Source organism: Oryzias latipes, chromosome 6, assembly GCF_002234675.1.
Source record: "Oryzias latipes chromosome 6, ASM223467v1".
Lineage (NCBI taxonomy): Eukaryota > Metazoa > Chordata > Actinopteri > Beloniformes > Adrianichthyidae > Oryzias > Oryzias latipes.
Genome location: NC_019864.2, coordinates 9,063,157 through 9,087,907, shown reverse-complemented (window position 1 = coordinate 9,087,907; position 24,751 = coordinate 9,063,157). Strand labels below are relative to the sequence as shown.

Here is a 24,751-nt window from a genome sequence, read left to right as displayed (position 1 = left end):
AGAATAAATCTCTGAAAGGTAGCAGCACGCGGACAGAGATGTGAAAAAGGAAGAAGAGTGTTGAAGGAAAACGTTTGAGTGGATTGTTTTGCTTTGGTGTGGAAACTGTTTCGTGCGCTGTGGAGCAGAGCTGTGATTCTGCCATGAGGCGTTTCTTTACACTGCTTCATCCCTCTGAGATGGGAATGATGAAGAGGAGGAGAGGATGGGGGCGGGGCGTCAGGATGGATGCAGTGAAAGTTTGAGGATGCCCCTGGAACACGCGCGCACACCTCCCACCCTGGCTTTCCCCCCCGCTGGGATCTCGTTGCGTGACGCCGGTGCGTGTGGAGCCGCCCCTCTTCTTCCTCCTCCTCCTCCTCCTCCCCTGCTGCGGGTGAAGCCTCGGTGGTTTGTTATTGAGCGACCCGCGGGCGCAGCTCGCTGCGGGGGTGGGACTTGCTTTCTGCAACAGAGATGCGGCTCTCCAGACGGACGGACGGACGCGCGCCTCTGAGCGGAGGATAGACCCTCATCCCGCGCGCCTCCCGTCTGACCACCGACCATTCCACCTCCAGATGCGCTGAAGCAGCTCCAGTGGCCACCGTCTTCCCTCATCTTCCTCCTCTTCAGGCCAGCCAAGCACCGCCCGAGCCAGTGGATGGAGAGAGGCGCCTAAGACGGGAGAGCGGTGGAGCAGGTCTGCTCTCCTCCTCTTCCTCATTCATCCCCACTGCAGCAAAAGAAAGTCCGGTAAGGAATGTGCGCTCATTCCGATTCCGCGTCGGTTCTGATCCCACTGAGGGGATGGAAAGAGGCGCGTAAAGCTTCTCGCTTCGCTGGCGCCACATTTTCCTCTTTTTTTGGAGCTGAAAGCTGAATCTCCTGCAGCTCCCGCACCAGCAGCCCCAGTGAACTCCTGCTGGGATGGTGGAGCAGCTGCAGGAGGCTGAGGCAAGTTCAGCTGAAGTGATGTTGCAGAGACTCCCCATCTGGACCAAAGGCCAGAAACAGACAGAGGAGGCAGAGTTACCTTAGAATGTAATCAGTTAAGGAGAGGTCAGAAAGTAACTAGTGGGAAAAACTACTCGAGTACAAAAACAGCTGGAACGTGTCCCATTTAAAGTAATGCATAAGGAAAATACGGGAATAAAAACGTTAAAAACCCCCTTTGTTTACCTTGTTTTAAACTAAAAAACAGACTTTTCCTGATTAAAAGAGCAGAAGGTTTATATTCAATGTGCCAGCATTAAAAGATTTAAGTCTTTATTGTCCTTATCTAAAAACCTCGAATTAAGTTTATCCAATTAATTACTGTAGCTTTGAGGGCAAACGGTAAACAAACAGTAAGTTTATCACTGCTTTTGTCAAGCTGTGAAATTAACAATGATCTATAGTTGGAATATTGTTAGAAATCTTTAGAGGAACTGGTAGCCTAAACATTGGATCGATCTACATCTCATTGTATGGCAAAATGTTGACAAAAATAAAAACAAAAGTAAAAAACACAATTCAGTAGAACTAATTTTAGAAATAAAATGCATGCCGAAACAAAGTAAATGGCATAACAAAGGACTGTGGATTTGTGCTTTTATCACAAAAACAAACATTTTTGAAATTCATAAATTTCCTCCTCTTTGTTTTTGCTCCAGTTTTTCCAAGTTGTGTATTTTTCTGAGCCCAATGAGGTTCTCTAACAATTGAATGAAAAGTCCAAACCTTTAGCCTTAAACACATTTTATTTTTAATATTCTATGAGTCATTCAAAAGAAATGTTCTGTCATCTGAGCGTCTTCGGGCAAAGCATCTCAAGTTTGGAGAAATGTGCCTGTTTTTAAAAATCCAGGCTCAGATGTCAAAATGAAGGAAGTTTGTGGAGAAGGTTGTGCGTTTCTTGTTCTGTCATGATCTTTGCAGCATGGGGTAATGGTGGGAAGCTCCTTCTTGTTCACTCTTCAGAGGCTGGTTGCTGTTTTCTGTGTTGATTTGAGAAACTTTTAATATTTTTTCATGATTTCTTTTCCCAGAGACATTTTTTTTCCGATTATTTTAATGAGATTTGTGTCTTCTGCATGTGTGAGCCGTTTATCTGTAGTTAAAAAAGTTCTTCTCCTGACATTCTGAAGTCCCACACCGGTTGCCGGGGGAAACCAGCTGAAATACGACCCCCCCTCAAAACTCAATTTCAACAGCAGCACTTGCAATCATCTAAGAAATCAGTTTAACACTTCACACACACACACACACATACACACGTCTTTCTCCAGACTCCTCCGTGAACTTTATGGATAAATAGCTTTATTGCATTAAGAAAGCTGAGAGCACTTAGAGGACCGCCGCCCCCGTCTGAGCGGCCTCCTCTGGCGTCCTGCAGTGGTTTGTGCCCTCGCTTTAATGCGGCTAATACTTCCAGAGCAGAGCGTGGAATGGACCGCCTCGTTTTATGATGAATGCTCGTGGGCCGAGCCAAACCCCCCCCCACCCGCCCCTACGACCTCCTCAGAGGAACCTGACGAAGCTGGAGAGGGAAGCCCATAAGGAGAAGGAGCTGAATCATATTTATGAGATTAAAGCCCTGAGAGTTTATCAGACACGGGGCGCGGAGGTCAGATTATTCTGTCACTGTTCCATTCATCACATTCAAACGGAAAGTGTTTCGGACAAAAAGTCAAAGAAAAAGGAGAATTTCTTCTGTAAGATGGAGCCTTTCACCTCTTTCACCTCATCTATAGGAACCCAGGCTTTCTGTGCAGCATTAAGGTGGCTCTAACAGACATTTCTGCAGCGCTGAATGCTTTTCCTGCCCCGTATTAGCTTAATTGTGAGGCTGTTAATCTCATAAGTGGTAGGCTTGATTAGTTTGTGTTGTAGGGGAGCGACACATAAGCCTTGATTTATCTCCTGTGCTTCAGTGCCAAGACGCCAGGCTGAAGCTTCAAGATTTAAAGCCGAAGAAGAGTTTTTATCGGGCTTTGAAAGTTTGAAAGGACTTGTGTTTGTGAAGCCGATGAACGGAGAGGATCCTCTGGTTTGTGTTTTACTCTTTCCTCTCAGTAAGGCTTTGCAGTTTTGCATGTATGCTGAAAATAGTTCATCTAATGTTGTTCAATTTTTGAAATCACTGTCTGCTGTATTAAAAGGAAGCAAAAAATTGACGATAATGATCTTTTTTAGAACACATTTAAACCATTTAAACCATGTTAAAATGTGTGGATCAAATTTGAGACAGTAAATAAAGTGATTTTCTCCACTCATGTCAATATTTTAGCATCTTAAACTAACATTGGTGTAAACAAAAGCATTACAGATTACCCAAAGTATCAATAAAACTCATTTAAAAAAATGAAATAGCAATTTTTTGGGGCGGATTCCATCAAAGGATTTAAAATATGTCTTAATTCCAAAAGATGTGAATTTTCTGTCAGTTCTTTGCAGGATCAAACCTGTTTTTGTTGTCTTTCTATTAGAGATGTTAAAGTTTCTGCTTTGAGGATCTTAAAGTTAAGAACAGATTTACTGTTTTCACCCTTAAATTATCTAAAACTAAAGAGTAAAGCAGATACGTTTTATATACTTTGTAACCCATTCTGTGTAAATATGAGCAGGTAGAAACTGTGGGACAGAGTAAAGCCCCACCCACCTGTGAATGTACAAACCACACCCTTTTTAAAAACGCAAAGTCAGCCTCTGATACAATTGGAATTGTTATTTGTATGAAAAATGATAATATCATTCAAAACACAGTAAAAGTGTTTTCTATCCATTTGCTGGACCTCCTGCTTTCTTCTGAAACCAGCCTCTGGTGGTCAATGAAGGATCTGCATCATTTGGTACATCCAGGCTGTTCTACAGCTAAGATAAGTCTGAACAGCTGATGATCAGCAGATCTTCACCCGTACTTCCTCTATTAATCGATACAGAAGCATTGAATGTGGTGGGAAAAACATTTCTTTTAATTATATCACTACAATTACATGATGAATAAGCTATTATATTCCAAGTCTTCTGAGATTGGATTTTCATAATAAAAATAGAGATTTTACATCATTTTCTAACATATTTTCTTTTTTCAATTTTAAAGAATATGTGTTTAAACATAGATCAATATCTTTTGAGAGTGAAATTGCTGCTTTTTTATTTAATTATTGGTGCTTTCAGCTCTTTTAGTCGGATGCCAACCAGCACCAATAGGGTGTGATAATGAAAGAAATGTTTTTGTCATTTATGTCCATCATTTATCGACAGAGAAAATGAGTTAGTACTTCCAACAGAAAAGAACACAGAAATTCCCAGGAGGGAATAGCAGTTCTAGTTGCTGCAAAGCACGCAGGAAACTTTCTCTGTGACCTAAATGCAGCTCAGACGAGCACAACAAATCCACACAGACCTGCTCTGCCAGGAGAAGCTACAGACCTGGATGGAAATCTGCGGCGTAAAAGAAACGAAGGGAAGGATGGTGCTAAAACAAGGTCAATCATTAAGAAAATACACCCTGCTTGACTGCATTTGACTAAAAAACATTCATGTGTGTGCTTAAAAGTAGAAGAGTAGAAGAACAGGCCATGTAGCTGCTCTCCTCAAGCGCTTTCCCATTTGCTTCCCCGAAAGCCTGATCAATCACTTCTGCGTTTAATCTAGCTCAATGCCTCATAATGAAATTAAGTGTCTCCCTGATATAAGCAGTCTGTGTACAGCCAGCACATCAGGGAGCCTCTCCGTCCTTCCCTCCTTTCAGATCGGTTTGTTTTGGAGCCAGCTGCTCTGTCTTTTTTGCTTTTGCTTCTCTTGCCTATGTTTAAGTTTGAACGGCAGCCGCCAGCGTCGGTGTTTAAATGTCAGCGTTGGGGGTTTGGGCACACTGCAGCCAAACCCCTCCATCGCTCAGTCAAAGCCCTAAAAGCTTTTCGAAAAGCCACATCGTCTCTGACGGTCCTGAAGATGCAACAGCACAAACTGACCGCACAAAGTCACGCAACCGAGGACACTGCTGTCCTAGAAAAGGCCGTCGCCTCGTCTCTGCTCGCTAACTTGTTAGCTGGTAATCAATGGATTCTGAGACACGATCACGTCATCATCAACGTCCTTTGAAGAAATGTCAGTTAAAATACGTTACCACCGCCCTCGGCAACACACGTTCAAACGACCACTTCCAATGAAAAGTCCATGTGAGCGCGCGCGCATAGGCATTCACGCTTCGCTACGCAGGTTTCAGCAGCTGTGTTCAGGCTCTAAGTACAAAACACACTGCCATTGAACGTGCATGTAAAGCTAAACCACACCAAACTTCAACCAATCAGGGACACGGATTTTGAAGTGATGGTGTCCGTTTTAATGCACAGAGGTGCCAACTGTTTGAAAATTAATCATGGAAACCGAAACGGAAAGTGCAATGTGGGGATTCAAATAAAAAACGTTGGATACTACAGCAGGCAGAGCGCAAATCAAACCTGCGACATTGTAATCAGATGTCCACAGCACAACAGGGTCTCCAGGTCATTGAATGTTGTGACCTCCAGCTGTCACTAGTGTTGTTATGAGTTTAAATGCTAGTTTGCCTTTTATAACAAGTCCCTCCCCCAGGTGGAAGGACATAATGTGCGATTGAATGATGGACGGATGCAGCACATGCAGTAGAGTACACTCTGTATCGGTCTGATGTGGTTAAGACAGAAATCAGCCATTCTGTGCTCTCACCTCCACCTCTAGCCATGAGCTGTGGGTCAAGATTTAGAGGCTGAGACCATGGATCTAGGAAGCTCTGCAGGGAGGTTGAACTAAAGAGCAAATCTCATCCAACCTGGAAGGAATCCCTTCCATCTGAGACAGTTTGGATTTCATGTGCAAATGTTTCTTGCTTTCCTGTCGTCTGGTTGAAGAGTTCCACTCTAAGCTCTTCACAGCAGCCCATCTCTGAGAGACAGTCAATGTTTCCTGTGAAGGAAACACTTCTCTGCTGCCTGCAACACTCATTTGAGCTGTTTTTTTTTACATCCCATGTTACCATTGGTCACATGTCAGGGTTAGAGCTGAGATTGACTGTTAGCTTAATTCCTTCTGTGTAATTGACAATGTACCATCCTAATCTAGGACTCCAACTTAATTTAGCACCACCTTTAACAGAGAACAAAATGAAGAGAATTATTTAATAGAATTGGAAATAAAATCAGGCATGATGGCCTTAAAGCCATGCTGGACTGGTCTAAAGTCAGCAATAATGTAGACGCCGCACCAAGCAGTTTCAGTCACTTTGGCTCAGAATAAAGCATCACAGCAGAGAAGAAGACTTTCCTTTCTCCTCATTGTCTGTGGGTGAATTGATGCCAATAGTTTTCAATGTTTTTTTTTGAAAAAACAAAAACAGAAATGATGAATTCAGTTCCTAACAAAATTCAAGTGAAGAAAGGATTTTATGTCTCATAAAGTAAAACATCAAAAGCTTCTCTGCATAGAGGCAGAAGTGTGTGCCATGCACACAGGTTCATGCAGGCAGGCTCGTGCACGCAGGCCCGTGCACGCAGGCCCGTGCATGCAGGCCCGTGCACACAGGTTATCTCACACAGGTTCATGCACGTTGGCTCGTGCACACGGGCTTGTGCACGCAAGCTCGTCACAGCATCCAAGATGCATTTGGGGAGCTGCTTTCCATGGCGACGTGAGTTCAAATATACAACTCTTAGTCGAATGAAGATCGGTTCTGCCACTAGAATACAAACAAAGCCGGAAAAGAAAAGGATCAAATGCTTTTATTAGTCAAAACCATTGTATAAAAGAAAAATGTAACCAAAGATGATGAAATAAAACAACATTTGTCTTCTAGTGGTGTATTAATCGCTGATACTGTTTTAGAAAAGTACATCACAGATTTACCAAACTGTCAGCTTAGTGAGAAAGCACGGAATAGTTTAACATCACATGAGGGATCTGAGCTGTGCAAACACTCAAGGGACATGTTCTTTCCAGATTTGAGGTGAAGATGCTCGGCAGTGGCAAACATTTAAAGAAGGCGGATGCAGGTCTGGCAGGGATGAGGAATTTGGGTTTCGAGGGAAGACAACAAATGCAGATGCTCAAACTTCTGCTTCCAGAATAGAGCTGTGAGAGAAAAAGCCTGGAGCTAGATTTGCACCACTTTGACATTTCAAATCAAACCTCTTCCAACTGTCTGTACATGTGCTAGTAGCGGGTAGCAACAGTTCAGAGTGAACACTACATGCTAACAGCACATTCAAGAATCCGCTTTCAGCGTGTTCTTGAACAGGCATCAGGTATGTAGCTTTACAGTTCGGTACACCTTCTATATGACATGAGTTTGAAGATAGACCGTTCATTGACTGTGCCCCTTATAATCCAATGCGCCCTATAGTGCAGAAAAACAGTAACCTATGAGGCGGCATGTTTTTGGACTGTAGGAGGAATGCGGAGTTCCCGGAGAAAACCAACACATGCACAGGAAGAACATGCAAACTCCACACAGGAAGGACCTATGCAGGGATTTGAACCAGGGCTTTCTCGCAGCAAGGCGAGAGCAAAAACCATTACACCATCAAGCAGCTCTCCAATTTGACTCCAACCAAATCAGTCAGAAACAGCGGCGGCGTGCTTTCTCTAATTGGATCCTTCTTCTATCTACCTTCAGAACTCCTCTGCAAACTTCTGTTACCTTCAGCTGAAGTGATGCCTAATGGCATGCGGGGGGGGGGGGGCATAGGGGGGGGCTTCCCTCTCTGTCAGAGATCCTCCACGTTTGTTTGATGCCACATGAGTGGGCCCTGCACTGCGTCAGCGACGTTAATTGGCCTGCATGGTTTTGTTCTGCAAAGCGTTCAGTCGAGCTGTGAAACACACAGCTCTCCCCGCCCCCCCCCCCTTTTTTTCCTTTCTTATATCATTAGTGTAATGCTCCCATTTCCAACAAGCTGCTGAGGTATGGGGAGATTCCACCAAGAGGAGGGGGAGCAGGAGGTAAGGGGGAGGAATGAGTCACCCACCAGCAACTCTGATGTTTTTCTTTTCTCGCAGTTTTGCAAGATGGAGAAAAAGACAAAATACGTAGATGTATTCACCTTTCATTGTCTCATACAGACCATAATCTACAAAATTTCTCAGATTAAAGGCCTTCTTTTTTAAAATAAATACACACATTATTATAACTGCTCAATTTCTGTTTCTTTTTTTTGTTAAGCATCAAAATCGCCTTTTTTTTAATTGTCATCATTCTTCACAACAAAGGCAAGCACAGTTGCTGATATATGGAGTCATGCTAAGCTCTGTGTGGACTGATAATGATCAGTAATTGATGCTTCGTTATTGCTTTGTGTCTTCAGTCTTGTGCTTGTGTTGCATTGTGGGTGTTTGGCGCTGGAATTTGATTAAAAAAACCTTTTCTCTGAAATGTTTATATGAAGCTAAATCCATAAACACCTTCTAAAATCTGTCAGAAGTTGCAACTTCTCAGGGGAGGAGCTATGGGGGGGGGGGGGGGGGGCATCTGCCCCCCTACCAGTAAAAAGCTTTGACCCAACTAGTCCTTCAAATTTTGGGTCAAAATAAGTAAAAGTTTTGACAAAGATCTCATTATCCCTTGTGCTATCCTAGGCACTTCAACATTGGGAGTTGGGTCATCTAGACCCACTAGACAGTGCTCTGAACCTTTTTTCTTCAATGATTTGTGATCTTCACTGGTGTCCATGGATTACATGAAATCTTTCCACCTTTATCCACCTTTGTCATGGTAGGGAGAACACGTCAATGTAAGGGTGGGGTCATTTTGACCTCCCCATATGAGATGCTCTAGCTCCACCACTGTATCTTCTGCTGCACAGACGACCTAATCTCACAGCATGAAGCGATCACTTGAATCTTTGTGTTACTGATGTCTTGGGGTCTAATCAGTGGTTCTTTCCGGAGATCAGTTCAAATGATGCCATTGATGGCATCAATACTGTAAACCCAGATAAAGAGACCCTTCTTTTGCAGAGGTTCGTCATGTAATAGAGCCCGTTAGCAAGGCGGATAAATGTTAATTGTGTCATTTTGAAACTGAAGCCCTGTCAGCTAAAGAGGTTTAATCCTGCAGGGCTGTTATCAGCGGGTCGATGGATCCCCCTGACCGTGCCGTCAGCCTGCCTACTGCTGTTTCCTGGAGCAGCAGGAGACGTCAGGAGTCATTACAGGTTACATTTTGTCCTGTGGGCTTGAACTGGCTCGCACAGCCCCTGCTTTAAAATATGCTGCAGAGAGAAGAGAGTGTGAGAGTTAGAGCGGCGACGTTTGCTGCTTCTGAAGAGGTGGTTCACGTCAAACTTGCAAAACTTGTTTGTGGTTTTCATGTGTCTCTGCAGGCCGGCTCCAGCACCATGTCCTCAGCTCAAAGTGGGGATATATCGAGCTACCAACTGAGTGGTGAGTAGACGATTGCACGTTTGAGACTGCATGTTCCACTAGCTGCTGGTCTCTCTACTGACTGCATGTGTTGGTGTTCATGTTTTCTTTTTCTACTTCCTGTCAAGTTGCGGCCCAAATTCCAAGAATCTGTGCAAAAGACCATTTAATTGGGAATAATTATTTTTTTATCTTTTTATCCAGCTAAATAATGGGGCACACATGAAGTATTTGACAAATTCTTCGAACAACAACTTTGAAAACTGATCCTTACTTTACAGATTGAAAATATTTAATCATGAATTTGACCTGTGACCTCTGCAGAGATGTCAGACTCCAGGCCTTGAGGGCCAGCATCCTGCTGGTTTTTAAAGAATCGTGCCATATACAATGGTGGACAAAATTGTTGGTACCCCTCAGTTAAAGAAATAAAGTCCACAATGCTCACTGAAAAGACTTGAAACGTTCAAAAGTAACAATAAATCAAAATTTATTGAAACTTAAATTATCACAATCAGCCATTACTTTTGAGTTGTTAATTGACAGAAATATTTAAAAAAACAAACTCATGAAATAGGGCTGGACTAAAATGATGGTACCCATAACTTAATATTTTGTTGCAAAACCTTTTGAGGCAATCGCTGCAATTAAACGGTTTCTGTATTTGTCAATGAGCCTTCTGCACCTGTCCACAGGTATTTTGGCCCACTCCTCATGAGCAAACTGCTCCAGTTGTCTCAGGTTTGACGGGTGTCTTCTCCAAATGGCATGTTTCAGCTCCTTCCACAGATGTTCAATGGGATTCAGATCTGGGCTCATAGAAGGCCACTTCAGAATTGTCCAAGGCTTTTCTCTTAGCCATTCTTGGGGTTTTTTAGCTGTGTGTTTTGGATCGTTGTCCTGTTGGAAGACCCATGACCTGCGACTAAAACCAAGCTTTCTGACACTAGGCAGCACATTTCTATCCAGAATGCTTTGATAATCTGGAGATTTCATTTTACCTTGCACAACTTCAAGACACCCTGTGGCAGATGCAACAAAGCAGCCCCAAAACAGAACTGAGCCTCCTCCATGTTTCACAGTAGGGACAGTGTTCTTTTTGTTGTGTGCTTCATGTTTGAGTCTACGAACATAGAGCTGATGTGCCTTACCAAAAAGCTCCAGTTTTTTCTCATCTGTCCAAAGGACATTTTCCCAGAAGCTTTGTGGCTTGTCAACATGCATTTTTGCAAATTCCAGTCTCAACAGTGATGTCCTCCTTGGTCGTCTCCCATGAAGTCCACTCTGGCTCAAACAACGACGACTGGTGCGATCAGACACTGATGTACCTTTATCTAGAAGTTCACCTTTAATGTCTTTGGAGGTTGTTCTGGGCTCTTTGGATACAGTTCCAACTATCCGTCTCCTCAATTTGTCATCAATTTTCCTCTTCCGGCCACGTCCAGGGAGGTCGGCTACTGTCCCGTGGGTCTGAAACTTCTGAATAATATGTGCCACTGTCATCACAGGAACTTCAAGCTGCTTAGAGATGGTTTTATAGCCTTTACCTTTATGTTTGTCTATAATTTTGTTCCTAATGTCCTGGGACAGTTCTCTCCTTGGCTTTCTGCTGTCCATGTTCAGTGTGGGACACACCTTTTCACCAAACAGCAACATGACTATTTGTCAACCTTTTAAATTGACAGACTGACTTGATTATGGGTTTGAAAACAGCTGTGATGTCAATGAAAGGACATACCTGAGTTCATCATGACCCCCTGGGCAATTAGTTCTCAGTCTTTTATGGAGGTACCATCATTTTTGTCCAGCCCTATTTCATTAGTTTGTTTTTTTTAAATATTTCTGTCAATTAACAACTCAAAAGTAATGGCTGATTTTAATTAAGTTTCAATAAATTTTAATTTATTGTTACTTTTGAATGTTTCACGTCATTTCAGTGAGCATTGTGGACCTTCTTTCTTTAACTGAGGGGTACCAACAATTTTGTTTACCACTGTATGCTGTTGATTACCTGATTTAAGTGTGTTTATAAAAAAAACAGCTTGAAGGCAGTTAGTTGGAAATCATTTAAGAAATTGGGCCCTCAAGGTTGGCAACATAGCTGTGATTGTAGTTACATTAAAAAAGCATGTCAAAGGCGAACCGTAGACATGTACACTTAAAACTTAAAATCTCTAAAATCTTCCATAGGGTTCTGAAAGGCATAAAGATCAAAGAAGCCTGAAGTGTGTACGCCCTAATGACTGGAGCTCACTATGCCCACTTAAACGACAGTCCTAAAATGGGCTGAGTGGGCGGGAAACATTTGGTTGAGTCCACCCACCTGCCAATCAAAACCACATCCCCAAAGTATCCACGGATTTGAGGTCCAATGAAATAAAAATTGCCTATTTTTAAAAATTGTTTGATGGATGATGTCATGAGCAGAAACGGTTATTTAATTGTGTTTTTTTTGGGGGGGTAAAAAGCAATATTTTAACATGGGAGTCAGTGGGAAATTGATACCTTCTGAGACCAGCCTCCAGTGGTCATTTGAGGAACTGCAACATTTGCTACCTGAGGCAAGGCTTAGTGCAGATTTTGGCGGCGTGGTCAAATGCAGCAACACGGTCGTGTCCAAATTCACTGACTTCTCACTACGTAGTAAACTACAGGGCATTCGCTGTTTTGTAGGAAAGTCCAAAACAACAATTTCAAAATCCAGTGCCTTGGAAAATTTGTCATTAAAAAAAAATGTAAGTAATTTAGTTTTTATAAATCATCCAAGTTTTTATCATCAGAACCCAGTGGATTCATAAATAGTCTTTGTAAAATGTATCTTTGTCCTCATCATGACAAAAATGACATAAGTTAAGAACACCAAACAACACAACTTTCATCAGAGTAGGCTGTTAAAATCCAGGGCACTGGACAGACTCACATTGTAGTCTTTTAGGGCAACCGTCCCCAACCCTCGGGCCACGGACCGGTATTTGGTACCGGGCCGCACAGAAAGAATAAAAAAAAATTGCATGATTATCTGTTCCATCCGTCTATGTCACTCTTGACGCAGGTCAAGGCGCTTTTCTGGGTCATGTGATAGATTACCACTTAAAATAAAACCCAGGAGCTAGTAAAATGAGTAAAAAACAAACGTCTTTGGAAAGTTTCTTTGCCAAGGGTAAAAAGGCCCAGCCAGGAGACAAAAGAGGAGCCTTCGATTTCGAAAAAAAGAAAGCTACATTTAGTGGACAGTACTTCTTTTTTGCACCGAGTGTGGGAAGGGGAGAGCATCATGACTCCTGTGCGATGTACAATGTTATGCATGTCAAAATAAAAGCTCAAGGTTCGTCTTGCCATGTCATTATTCCTCTACTATCGTAGCGAAGCTACAATAATCATCCACCCACAAAATTATAGACCAAAACTTTGTATTACGTCACACCGCTCCACTGCGTTAAAAAGGTTGGGGACCACTGTTTTAGGGGATAGGGAGTGGTGAGCGAATTCGAACACAGCTCACGTCATGTGATATACTGATGTTCAGGGCTTGGCAAACAAATACAGGCTGTGAAAAACACCTACAAGACCTGCAATAATGTTATGCAACCCATAAAAAACCTTTTACCACAGCATGTTTTTTATGCAACTCTGATTTGTCTTTTCTTTTTTTTTTTGTCAGATGCAGATTTTCTTTACAACTCTGTGTGTCCTGAATATCTCCTCATGTTACACAACAATGTCTGAAAGTAAAGCTGAAGGACTGACAGCTTGGAATCCACCATCCCTCATTGCAGACACAAACAGGCTTTCATAGGTGTCGTGGAAGAGTGCTACTCTGAGGATTTGTTGTTTGTGCATTTTCGCTTTAGTGGTGCGAAACCCTCCAGGCTGGGAGGTGGGAATCTACCTCGTGGGTTTCCTCGTCCTGCTGGGTGCAGCCGGCTTGAACATCTGGAAGTTGTGGAAGTCTGGGACCTTCCCCGCGCCGTCTCCGTTCCCTAACTTTGACTATCGATATCTGCAGGAAAAGTATGGAACGTCCTTCTCAGAAGTCAGACAGAAGGTAGAGACACACTCTGGAAAAAGTTCAGGAAACAATGATTCGTCTTTGTTTTTTACTCTTTCTAAACTCAGTCATGCTGAGCTAAAGCAAACTAATTAGATTACAGAGAAAAGTTATTGTTTCTGATGGGTAACTGTATGAATCCATGTTGTAGCGTGGCCTCATTTTAACCACCTACTTCTCCAGAGATTCTGACCGTGCTAAATCTTTGAGTTTCATCTATAGTTGTCCTCTGCTCAGATCAGATCCTGCCTTGCAGTCTGTTCAGTCTGAAGTTCACACTGGCCTCAGCAAAAACAACCACTTCCAATGAAACGTCTGTGTAAACTTGGGTTTCGGGCTTCCGCGTTTAGATCTCTTGCGTTGAAGCGTAGCTACACAAGTTTCTATGACTGTTTTGGGCACAGCCATTGAACGCACGTTGAAAGTTAAACCAGGTCAAACTTTGACCAATCAGGGACTTGATTTGGGGATTTGGTAGTGACGTATGGATGGCGTTCCTTTTAATTCACGTAAATGGTAACCGTTTGAAAACTGATCATGGAGGAAAAATCAATAATTACGGTTTGTGCCCGGCTAGAATTCTATGTGTCTGTAGCTTAAGACGTGCAGAGTGAAAGGACAGGAGGTTTCTCTGTGTTGAACTGTTTGGTTTTTGTTTTCCTGCTTTTTCCTCAAGCGAGTGGCTGCCAGCAACCACCGCCGTACCTCCACCACCTCTAGCCGTAAGCCCAGCCTGGCATTGGGTGATGCCCCAGATGCCTTCAGAGACCTGGGCCACCTGGAGCTGATGAGCAGGGAGCTGGATGCCACGGGCTTGGCTCAACTCAACCGATCCGTCTCCACAGACTCCCTCAGCTCCATCTCCTCCATTGCCCACAACTTTGGGCATGACTTCACAGTGGGCCAGCTGGAGGTGACGCTGGAGTTCGAGCCGTCACGGCAGCCGGGACACGGGCCGGGCCTGCTGCACATCAGCCTGCACCAGGGCAAAGACCTGCTGGAGAAAGAGGAAGGGGACTTCCCGGGCTGCTTCATCAGAGTCTCTCTGGGGCCAGAAGAGCTCAGTGTGGGAGTGACGAGAGTAAGAAAAGCTTTTTGTCTTCCACTTCGTGAAAGTTTGTTTTGCACCTGATGAGGACCAGATTGTTTTTGCAATTCTTTTTTCCTACTGGGCCTTTCAGTGAAGGTTTTGCCCCTGCCATATGCACTCAGTGAAAATAAACTTTGGACACAGTAGTGAATGCCCCCCCCCACAAACACACACACCCCACCCACTGAAAAATGATGACATCACAACAGGAGAAACCGTCAAAAAGATTAATGGAGCTAAAATCTCTTGGGGCTCAAAATATGAATTTCCCAACCCACTAACAAAACCACGACACGTCAGGGAAATCTATGGGAAGTTGTGAAAGTATTATGGGATGGCCAAAGGACATACAACTTGGCGGCCATTATGTGACAAAGTGTGAAATTAGGTGATTTTCCCATTTTGGCACAAGATGGGAAAACAAAACTTCTGTTCAAGCAGTCTTTATAATATTTGACACACATATCGCCATCGTAAGTCAACAACCACAACCGAAGTTTTGTTGACCTTTGACTTCAGGAAGAGTTCGCCATTTTGAATAAAAAAAAAATCCCCTTTAGTAGCTTCTACAAGAACAAACATGGATTTTGATCTATCACCTCTTAACTCCTTGAGCGTCATTGGGAAGCTACTTGGAACAAAATGTTAGATAGATTTTAAACTTCTTTAGCTTTGCGAGCTCCAAAAGTGGCATACCCCTGTTTTACAAGAATATTGTAAAAATGTAATACATGAATCTCCGGCTCAAGCGGAACCCAGCTATATAGCATATGATATGAACATACAGTATTTGGAATGTGAGCCTGGTTAACCAAAAAATCTCCATTGCCAAGAAAATCTAAAAAATTGTTGATATGAAGATAAAACCATTTTTTACTGAATTTGTTACGTACTCTGACCAGGGTGGCAGGGGCAGAAGGGGAGAGTGTGGAGCGTGTATGCGTTTTCTTAGTAACAAACAATTCTACAATTATTATTCTCTTTGTTTTATTCTACAAATTAGAAAAATCTTACATAATATTTACTACTGTAAACCACATATGAAAACATAAAATTTCAATTTCTTGGGTTTGAAATATGTTGATATAAGTTTGCCTAATCAAAGTTATGCATCACTTACGTAAATGGTCAGTGCTGTAGAGTTTGGGATTTTGTTGTAAATTCCCGAGGTGATAAAACTGAATGATCACCATAAAATCTGTTGCTTTAAACCTCTGGAGGCCTGAAGGGAGTCTTTGTTGAGTCTCTAATAATGAAGAACTTCTTTTTTTCTTTTTAATTATTTGGCCTCAGAATCAAATCTGAGCTTTTTTCTCATCTGTTTTCTTTGCCCTCTGGGCCTTAGAGCAACAGAGTCATTCTTCCCCTGTCAGAGAGAATAGTGCAATTTATTTGGCGGAGTGTGGCCTCATGGGAGCAGCAGAGGGGCTGAGGCTGAAGTCACCTCTTCCTGTCGCAGAACCACTCAGCCCAGTGAAATGATGAGGAGAGCATCTTGATGGAAAGACTTCCTCTCAGTTCTGAGTGGAAACATTAAATCACTTTGTTTTTTTCTAATCAATCATTTTGCAGTTTTTCTGAGTGTTACAGACGTTTCTTTCAAACTTTAGATTACAATATAATGGACACAGAACAAATCTAGAAATAACGTCAGACACCCACCGGCAGTTTGTTTTTACCACCTTCGCCGCCTGCCACTCGCCTTCTGTTCTTTGCTCACTTCTGCCAGGAAAGCAGTGAATCCTGGTCATCAGTGAGTCATCAGCACTCTGTGTTTCTCTGCTTTTGCTCATTCTCTGTGGGGCTGACGGCGTGCAAAGCCATCCCTTGCTGTTTTAGTGTGTGATGACAACAGAGAAGCGGTCGCTGCAGCGGCAGGGTTGGCATTTCTGAAGGAACTGTGATGGGAATACTGACATCAGCACTCCCCTCTGTGGCGGTCCGATGGGACCGTCTCCTTTTCCTTCCCCTTCTGTCCACGTTCTCTTGGCTGTTACTTCCTCCTGCCTTTGTCCACTCTGTGATCAACCCTCATCATCACTTCTTCATCGCTCTTCTCACGTAGAGGAGTCTTTGTTGTGACTGCAGAAAACAGAGATTCTGCGCCACTTCTATCCTCATGAGAATTTTCACCAAAACATTTTTTTTGTTTATTTTAAAATGACGCTGCACCTATCTACTTTTCTACATTCAATTTTCAGACACGTCATTTTAATTTTAAGTTCATTTTAAACTCCTTAAGCAGGATATAAATCTAGAGAAAGTGTCGTTATTCTCCAAACAGAAACTCAATTGTCCCCCGTAATTCTATTTCTAGTGTCGGCAGATCTATTATTAAATCTGCTCTCATCTGCTGGTTGCCTGGTAACTTCAGGGTGGACGGACTCTGTCACACAACCATGAAAATCGAATTGATTTAAACCTCTCTGTCACTTTATAAAGCCATCATGGCGGGCTTTGATGGATGAACTCCCTCCATCCCACTTTCACCCAACCCCACCCACAACCTGTTTTTTCCATATAAACTATCGATGGGGAAAAACCTCCATATTCAAGGCTCACTTGAACACATTTCTGAAGTTAGTGTGTGAATGTTATGTTTGTTTTTAAGCATTCCTCATCATAAAAGAGGTTTGAGCTTCTTTTGTGACCTTAAACCAGTTCATTCTTACTTATTGATGTCAGGAGGATCTGAAGATCTTTTATCCAACCAGTTTTTCTCTGTGTGTGAAACATCTTTAACAAAGCATGTCCTCTCTGTGTTTTAAACTTTGAACTTTATCTTGGCTGTTAGAGCAGCACCAGTGAGGATTCCGGTTTGCTTGCCAGTGAAAACTCATAAGATCCAACAACAACGTGAACCTTGACAGACTATTTGGAGGACTAATAGAAGTAAATGCTGTGATTGTCTGTAGAGGTGTTGAAGTGGCTTATCTTAAAAATACAGGATGTGTTCAAAAGATTCACAATATGAATCAATGCACTAGATTTCCTTTGTGTTCAGTGATGGTTTGGACAAACCTGACTTCAAACTAGCTGCTGTTGTAACTTCAGGCTGCTTGCTGGTCTTCTCAAGTGGGAAACTAGCTCAAACTAAATGAAATGTAAAAGTTTCCCTGTTTAAATTAAGTCTGTTATGTTCAAAAAGCACTATTTGATGTTAAATACAAAAAAGAAGGAGGCATTTGAGTTTTTTGTCCTTTTTGATTTTATATAACTTTAATTTTCAACTTTGCACAGTTTCCTACGATGACTTCTTGTGAAGACGCTTTTGCTGACAGTTCATTGATCTTCCTCTTGTTGTTGTTCATCTTTCGACATTTCCCTGCAGGGGCTGCCACAGCGAATCTGCTTTCACTGATTCACACAGCTGGTTTGGCAGAGATGTTTATGCTGGAAACCCTTCTTGACCCTAACCCTGTATTTTATCTGGGCCAGGGACTGGCACAGGGAGACCCAGACTTGGGGTTCCTTGTGGCTACATAGTTGGGCAGTAGCATAAAGGGTCTTGCCCGAGGACCCACACTAGATGAAGCTCATCACGCCCCCTGGGAAACGAACCCTGGTTTCCAATGCGTCAGTCCAACATGGCACCAACTGAGCCATCCAGCCTCTGAATGTGCTTTTAATTAGCTTGATTTCAAAAGTCTCTCCATTTTAATCAGATCCAGTCAGTTCCTACATGCTCCAACATGCAGGCCTGCATTTTAGTTCCTCGTGTCCTGCTCCCCCTCAGGTCCAGACCAATGCATTCACCGTGATCTTTGACGAGCGCTTCTCCGTCCCCATGGACCTGTCCTCCCTGGAGGAGTACAGCCTGCGCTTTGCTGCATTTGGGATTGACTCTGACGAGAGAAACATCAGCGCAGGCGTGGCCGAGCTCAAGCTGTTGGACCTAGATCTCACTATCAGACCTTTCAACGCCTGGCTCTACCTTCAGGATGTCAACAAGGTGCGTTTCTGGAGACACAGGGACCAGTCTCCCTCTAGTGGGCATTTGGAAGAACTGTTTTGTTCAATGTTTCTCTGCAGGAAAATTGTTGTTTTACTGGAAAATAGTAAATGCAGATGTTCAAAAAATATTTAGAGGCCAACTATATGTCATTCTTCTTCCCTAATATTTTTCCAATTATCATTTGACCTTTATCCAAACCCACTGAAATAAGAGAAGTCCTAATTTAGTGAAATTCAATAAGTAATGATGATGGATATAAATGGGTAAAGTTTAGAAAATCTATTTTTCCCACAGTAAATGTAACTCTGACAATTATGAAACCAAAAGTTTGCATTATTATTTTATATTTTTATGTTTTTTACTATATCAAGTTTCCATTTTATTGGCTCCATTTAATAACTTGAACAGCTGACCTTTAAGGGATTTTTCTGTCGAGTCCTCATTGCCATAGTTATAAAAAACGTCTCAGTCTATGAGAGCCTAACTTCCTATGTCAAATGTATCTCCTTTCTGATGCTGCAGGCTGTTGATGCAGTCGGGGAGATCCTGCTGTCTCTCAGCTATCTGCCAACAGCGGAGCGCCTCACTGTGGTTGTCGCCAAGTGCAAGAACCTGGTGTGGACCAACGAGAAGAACACAGCAGGTCAGGAGCTTTCAGGGGGTTTTATGCTGTATATGTTTATGTGTACGTCTTCCTCTAAAACACGGGACTCTTAACTCCGTCCCCCTTCTTCTTCTGAAGAAGACTTTAAACCCACCACGCTCTCTTGGTGGGTTTAAACTCGGCCCAAACTCTCAGACGTGGTACCATTTTTCATTCTTCTCTAACCTGTTAGGAGCTGGTTTCCTGAAAACATCAGACACTGACTTGTCTCGACAGCAACATTGTATTTTCTTCTACATGGGTTTAGTCAATGAGTTATATAGGCTAGAGTCTCCAGCTTATTCCATATGCAAAGTTGGACGCCATATTGGATATGTTTACTGCTGTGCTACAATTGCACAAACAGAGCTGGAAAAAACAAGAATGTGACTTTTCACCAGGAAATTATTGTCATCAGTTAAGTAAGGGTTAATGGCCGACGAAGTGTGCGGTTATTACTTTTTAACGCACGCCGTGGAAGCCTGAACGCGGAGGAGGGTTGCTTCCGCGAAGCGCGTTTAAAAGTAATAAAGGCACACTTCGAAGGCCATTAACCCGCTTATACCATGGTCACTTACAAAAGCAATACATATTAACCAGGTTTTAGTCCTTAATTCTTGTTTTTGTTCCGATTTGATTCGCTTTTCTCACAAAAAGCGGACTATAGCGGACGATGGGTTGGATAAAGCAACAGTTCATAGAGATGGTTCATCTCTTACCGCTTGTTTTTGTCCAGATGATGAAGCAAAAGGTTGTTTTAAAGAAGCTGGCGCAGTGATACAAAATATTTAAGCTAGCTGACCGAACTTCTTTTTTCACCGTGTGGTGGTCAGGTTTTAATGCATACCCATTAGCCAATCAGAATCGAGTATTCAACCGGACCATGGTATCATAAAGGAGAACTTATAGAAAACATTTTAGAAAGATCTGAGTTGAGTCAATTCTGTTGCCATTTTGTTGTGATACAAACGTCGCCATGTTTGAACCAAACAACATCAGTAAGCAGTCAGAGGACTCATTGTTTCCATGACAACCACTCTCACCAATCAGGGGGGGCTTGTTAGAAGTACACATCCCTACCACTTGAAAGTGGGCCCCCGGAGAATCTGTCAATCAAACGCTTCAAATGTTCGACATGAGACTACATACTTTTATTGAGGCATCTGATTGGTCAGTTTACAATTTGAATAACTTGAACTACAGAAAAATATGAAACAATCAGAATTAGCAAGAAGATGTTAAAAAGAGGAAGAATGGTTATTCTGACAAATAGAATGACTGAGTCATAGCTGTTTATTTCACGATGGAAATCTATGGGATTCTGGCTTCTATGACCGGGTACTTCCTGTTTGGGGTGCAACGGGTGAGGGACTATTCATTCCAGTTCTAATATGCAGTCAATGGTGGCCACCTGTCTATCAAAATCTAAACTATTGTCTTACACGGATGTTGTTTTCCTCAGAAACTGCCAAAGACAGTTTTTTTTTCTTTTTTGGCTCGAAGGAATAAAAGGAATAAAAAGTGTTGTTAAGGTCTGCACTGGTGCACCATCTCTGTGCTGACCTCGCTGCTGTGTTCATTTGGCTTTGTGTAGCTGTTTGGTCACAAGCTTTCACTTAAAAATGTCCACAGTACAGCCTCCTATTGGATTAATGCGGCGCAGGTGACTTAAAGATTGACAAGGACATTTCCAAACCCATTAAATCTATTGACTTTTGGCTGAAAGTGTCACTGTCAGCAGAAAATATTATTAAATGATTTATGTTGATCACAAAAAGTTTGTAATTTTTGAGTTGCAAACATTGAAAAGGTTGCATATTTTTCAAAATGCAACACTTTGTTGTTCCTACAACGAGGAAGTACTTTCTAAAAACACACTGGGGGTACAGTTTTCTCTATAAGCTTCAATATCCATCATTATTTATTTCAAAAAACAGGAACCTTCTCTCTATTTCCTATTTTATTTGTTGTTCAAAGACTATTTTGGATTTCAGTTTGAGATAGTTGGTTTACATGCTGAAAATCTAGCCTTCATTTTAATTATTAACAATAAAAACATAATTTTTTCCATGATTTTGCAGCTGCAGTTTGCATACTAGTGCGAGGCAATACAGCAATGAAGAATGATGACAAAAAAGAGGGGTTTCTGTGTTGATATCCATGGACTTGAGTTTAAATTGAAAAACACAGACCAAAAATCTAGATTTTGATGTTTCAAAAAACGTTTCAAAAAGGCCCTGAAGGACAACTGTGACCTTGTTTGTCATTTTTCTTCCTCAGATCCTTTTGTTAAAGTTTATCTCCTACAAGACGGCAGGAAGATCAGCAAGAAGAAGACGTCGACTAAAAGGGACGACACAAACCCCATCTTCAACGAAGCCATGATCTTCTCCGTTCCGTCCCTCGTCCTGCAGGTGACCAACTCTTGCAGAATAAACTGGAGAGATAGAAACAAAGCAGGGAAAGGATGAGTGACAGAACAGAATACCAGCAAGTGGAAACCTGTTTTTCCTGACTCTCTCGTTCTGTGTTTAATGTTGACACTTACATTGCTCCTGTTTTCTGTTTGCTCTGCTCTCATATCACTTCCTGTTTTGATAAAAGCGCAATAAATTGAGGAAGTGTTCTACAGTTTTACAGCGTGGTGCAACAAATATTTGCATTTACTCTGAAGGAGCAACAGCCTGAATCAGAGCAGGTTTACAGTAGAGATCTTTATGGAAATGGTTACATCTTCTAAGCTGCCAGAGATCCTGGTGTTCATGTTTCAAACATATTTAATGGCTCAGCAAAGCTTTTTAGGTTTTCCTTCAAAATAAAGCACCATGGATAATTATAAGTGACACCCAAGTCTGCAGAAGAAGCCACACACTCGTTTACTGGTTTTTCAGAAGCAGCTGAGTGACGTTCACTCAACCATGTTGTGCCGTCTGCAGGAGCTCTCCCTGAGGGTGACGGTGGCAGAGGCCACGGACGACGGCCGAGGCGAGAACCTCGGTCACGTGATCATCGGCCCCGAAGCCAGCGGGATGGGGATCACCCACTGGAACCAGATGCTGGCCACCCTGAGAAAGCCCGTGTCAATGTGGCACCCTCTGCGCAGAATATAGCCGCCCACTTGCTGCACATTCGGACGACTCCGTCTCCAGTTGATCGTCTCCATGTGAAGATGTGTTGCCGTGTTCCAATTAGATATGTGATGGTCGTCTATTCTGTGCCATAAGCACTTGAGACCTGAATGTTTAAAGCCTCATCTCGCTTCAGGTACAGGTTTCAGGTGACGCTGGTGTTTGAGATGCTTGCAGGTGATTGGTGAGTCCAAAAGTGGTGTGTCTCTTTCATCCTCACCTCACTCCTATAGCTGTTTGAAACTCAAAAGGCAGGAAGAAGCAATATATGAACATTTTCCCCCTCACAAATTTAAATGAATCACTTCAGTTCTGGACATTTGGGCGATTCATAACAAACAAAAACAAATGACCCCATTTCTGCATGGTGCCCACTCCGGCTTTAGCCTTCCATGGATGTAAATGGGGTGAGCAGTGGAAAGGCTGGGGTTCATTCTCCTTCAGGACAGCACTCCTCTGTTCATTCGGTACCAGAATTCAGTTCAGCCTCTTAGATTTGCTTGTGTTATTTGTTAACGGTGACACTGACAAACAGTAATGATTTGTTGGTTTGTTCAATATTTATTGTGCTTTTCGTAAAAACATCCAGGTACTCTTATCCAGGTGTAAAAATGTAATTTGTAGCAGTTTTTTTTATTTTTTTTTTATTTTTTTATTTTAAGCCAAAATTAGCTGCAGCCCTTAACACTGTAAATAGTGTTTTTCAACAATGTTCCTTATTTTCTTCAAAGTACAGATTGAAAATCATCTTTTTCAGTGTATTACTAACTGTAAACACCAAATTTCACTCAAAAATATACATAAAACAAATTTGTGATGACTGAATATTCACTTATTTCTGGAACAATTCTGGTAATATTATCTATGATCTTAAAGACCCACTTTGATCATCTTTTGATCCATTTTTAAATTGTTCTCAGTTGTCTTTTAATTGTGATTTTTGCCATTTTTAGCCAAAATCAAAAAGCTGTTTCATTTTCTAGGACATAGTTTCTGCAGAGCAGCAGTAATTCATTAGAAATTCACCTCTGACTTGTGGACGGGGCTGTTGCCACAAAGCACCCCCCCCTTCCCTTCCCCACAGCGTTGTTGGCAAAAGCATCTTCTTCCTGTAAATCTGTATTCAATATTCTTTTCATATAAATTTTTAGGAGGTGGCGGTGGGATAAAAAGAGAAAAGTCAGTGTAGTAGCTCACAAAGTGTTTTAACTGTTCTTTATGAAAGTAAACTCATTCATTTTCTATGCCGCTTTATCCCTTTCGGGGTCACGGGGCTGCCGGAGCCTATCCCGGCCACTTGTGGGCAAAGGCAGGGGGGACACCCTGAACAAGTCGCCAGTTTGTTGCAGGGTAGAATGTCCTCACTCACACACCCATTCACTCTCACACTCACACCTACGGTCAATTTTGAGTTGCCAATTAACCTATGAAGCATGTTTTTGGATGGTGGGAGGAAGCCAGAGACCCCAGAGAGAACCCACGCATGCACGGGGAGAACATGCAAACTCCACACAGAAAGGTCCCCCATTGATGTTGTGTTTTTCATGTCCCCCAGCCGGGACTTGAACCGGGGGCCTTCTTGCTGTGAGGCAAGAGCGCTAACCACTGCGCCACCGTGGCCCGCGGTGATAGTAAACTATCAGGCAAAATACCCAACTCATGGTTATCAGTCATGTAAAGTTTCATAACGTGCCAAGTAATAAAGCAATATTTTCATTTACAATCAATGTCTCCAACAACAACTGTAGCCTACATAAAGTCATGCATGAAGTTAGTTAGAATTTGATGTGAATGTGCCTCATGAATACAGTGTACCGCGTGAATGCTGTTTCAAATAAAAGCAGTTCAATGATAACACTGGACACATGTTTATATTTTGGCAAAGGCAACAGTATGAAATAAAAGATTAAGAGAAACCTGTTTAAACCTCATTATTTTTCCAAGATAAAGAAACCTTCAAAATAAAAGCTTTCTTTACAACACTTTTGCACTTCCAAATGCAAAAACATCAAAAGTTTGTTGTGTCTCAATTTATTTATTTTTAAGTATTTTTTCTCAAGTTTTGGGAGTAAATTATTGATCTTATAGGAAATTTGGACTACCTATCCACTAAGACACAGGTGTCAAAGTGCCAGCCTCAAGGCTTAGTGTCTTGCATGTTTTCCAACTAACCTGTCATTGTAGCTTCTTTCTGGCAAATCCAACCTGATCTTTTTTTCTTCCAACATCAGTAATTTCCCTCACTCATGTTACCCCCTTACCTGTTCAAACACGTTTTCAACCCAGTCACAAGTTCAGTCACACCTGAAAGGCAGCATCTGGTAAAACCACATTTTTGAGTTCTGCACATCATCAGAGAGTTCATGTGCTTTAGACAAAACAACTTGAGTACTGAGTAAAACTTTTTTCATATCAGTCTTAAACTTATGGAACAAGGCAAACAAATAACCATAAATGTGTAAAATATGGTTTGCAAAGAAAGTAAAATAAAAATTTGGATCAAGTGAATAAAAGGGACTGATGATGT

At 42.2% G+C, this 24,751-nt stretch overlaps 1 protein-coding gene across 1 annotated transcript; it reads left to right on the top strand.

Annotated features, from left to right (window-relative positions):
• Window positions 1–214: 214 nt before the first annotated feature.
• Window positions 215–24,140, top strand: syt12 (synaptotagmin 12). The gene is made up of 8 exons (XM_004069462.4): window positions 215–732; window positions 9,321–9,381; window positions 13,212–13,405; window positions 14,085–14,489; window positions 18,235–18,450; window positions 18,976–19,096; window positions 21,377–21,510; window positions 22,033–24,140. The coding sequence occupies exons 2-8, from the start codon at window positions 9,336–9,338 to the stop codon at window positions 22,204–22,206; spliced, it is 1,290 nt and encodes a 429-aa protein (XP_004069510.1). The 5' UTR covers window positions 215–732; window positions 9,321–9,335; the 3' UTR covers window positions 22,207–24,140.
• The last annotated feature ends 611 nt before the right edge of the window (window positions 24,141–24,751 follow it).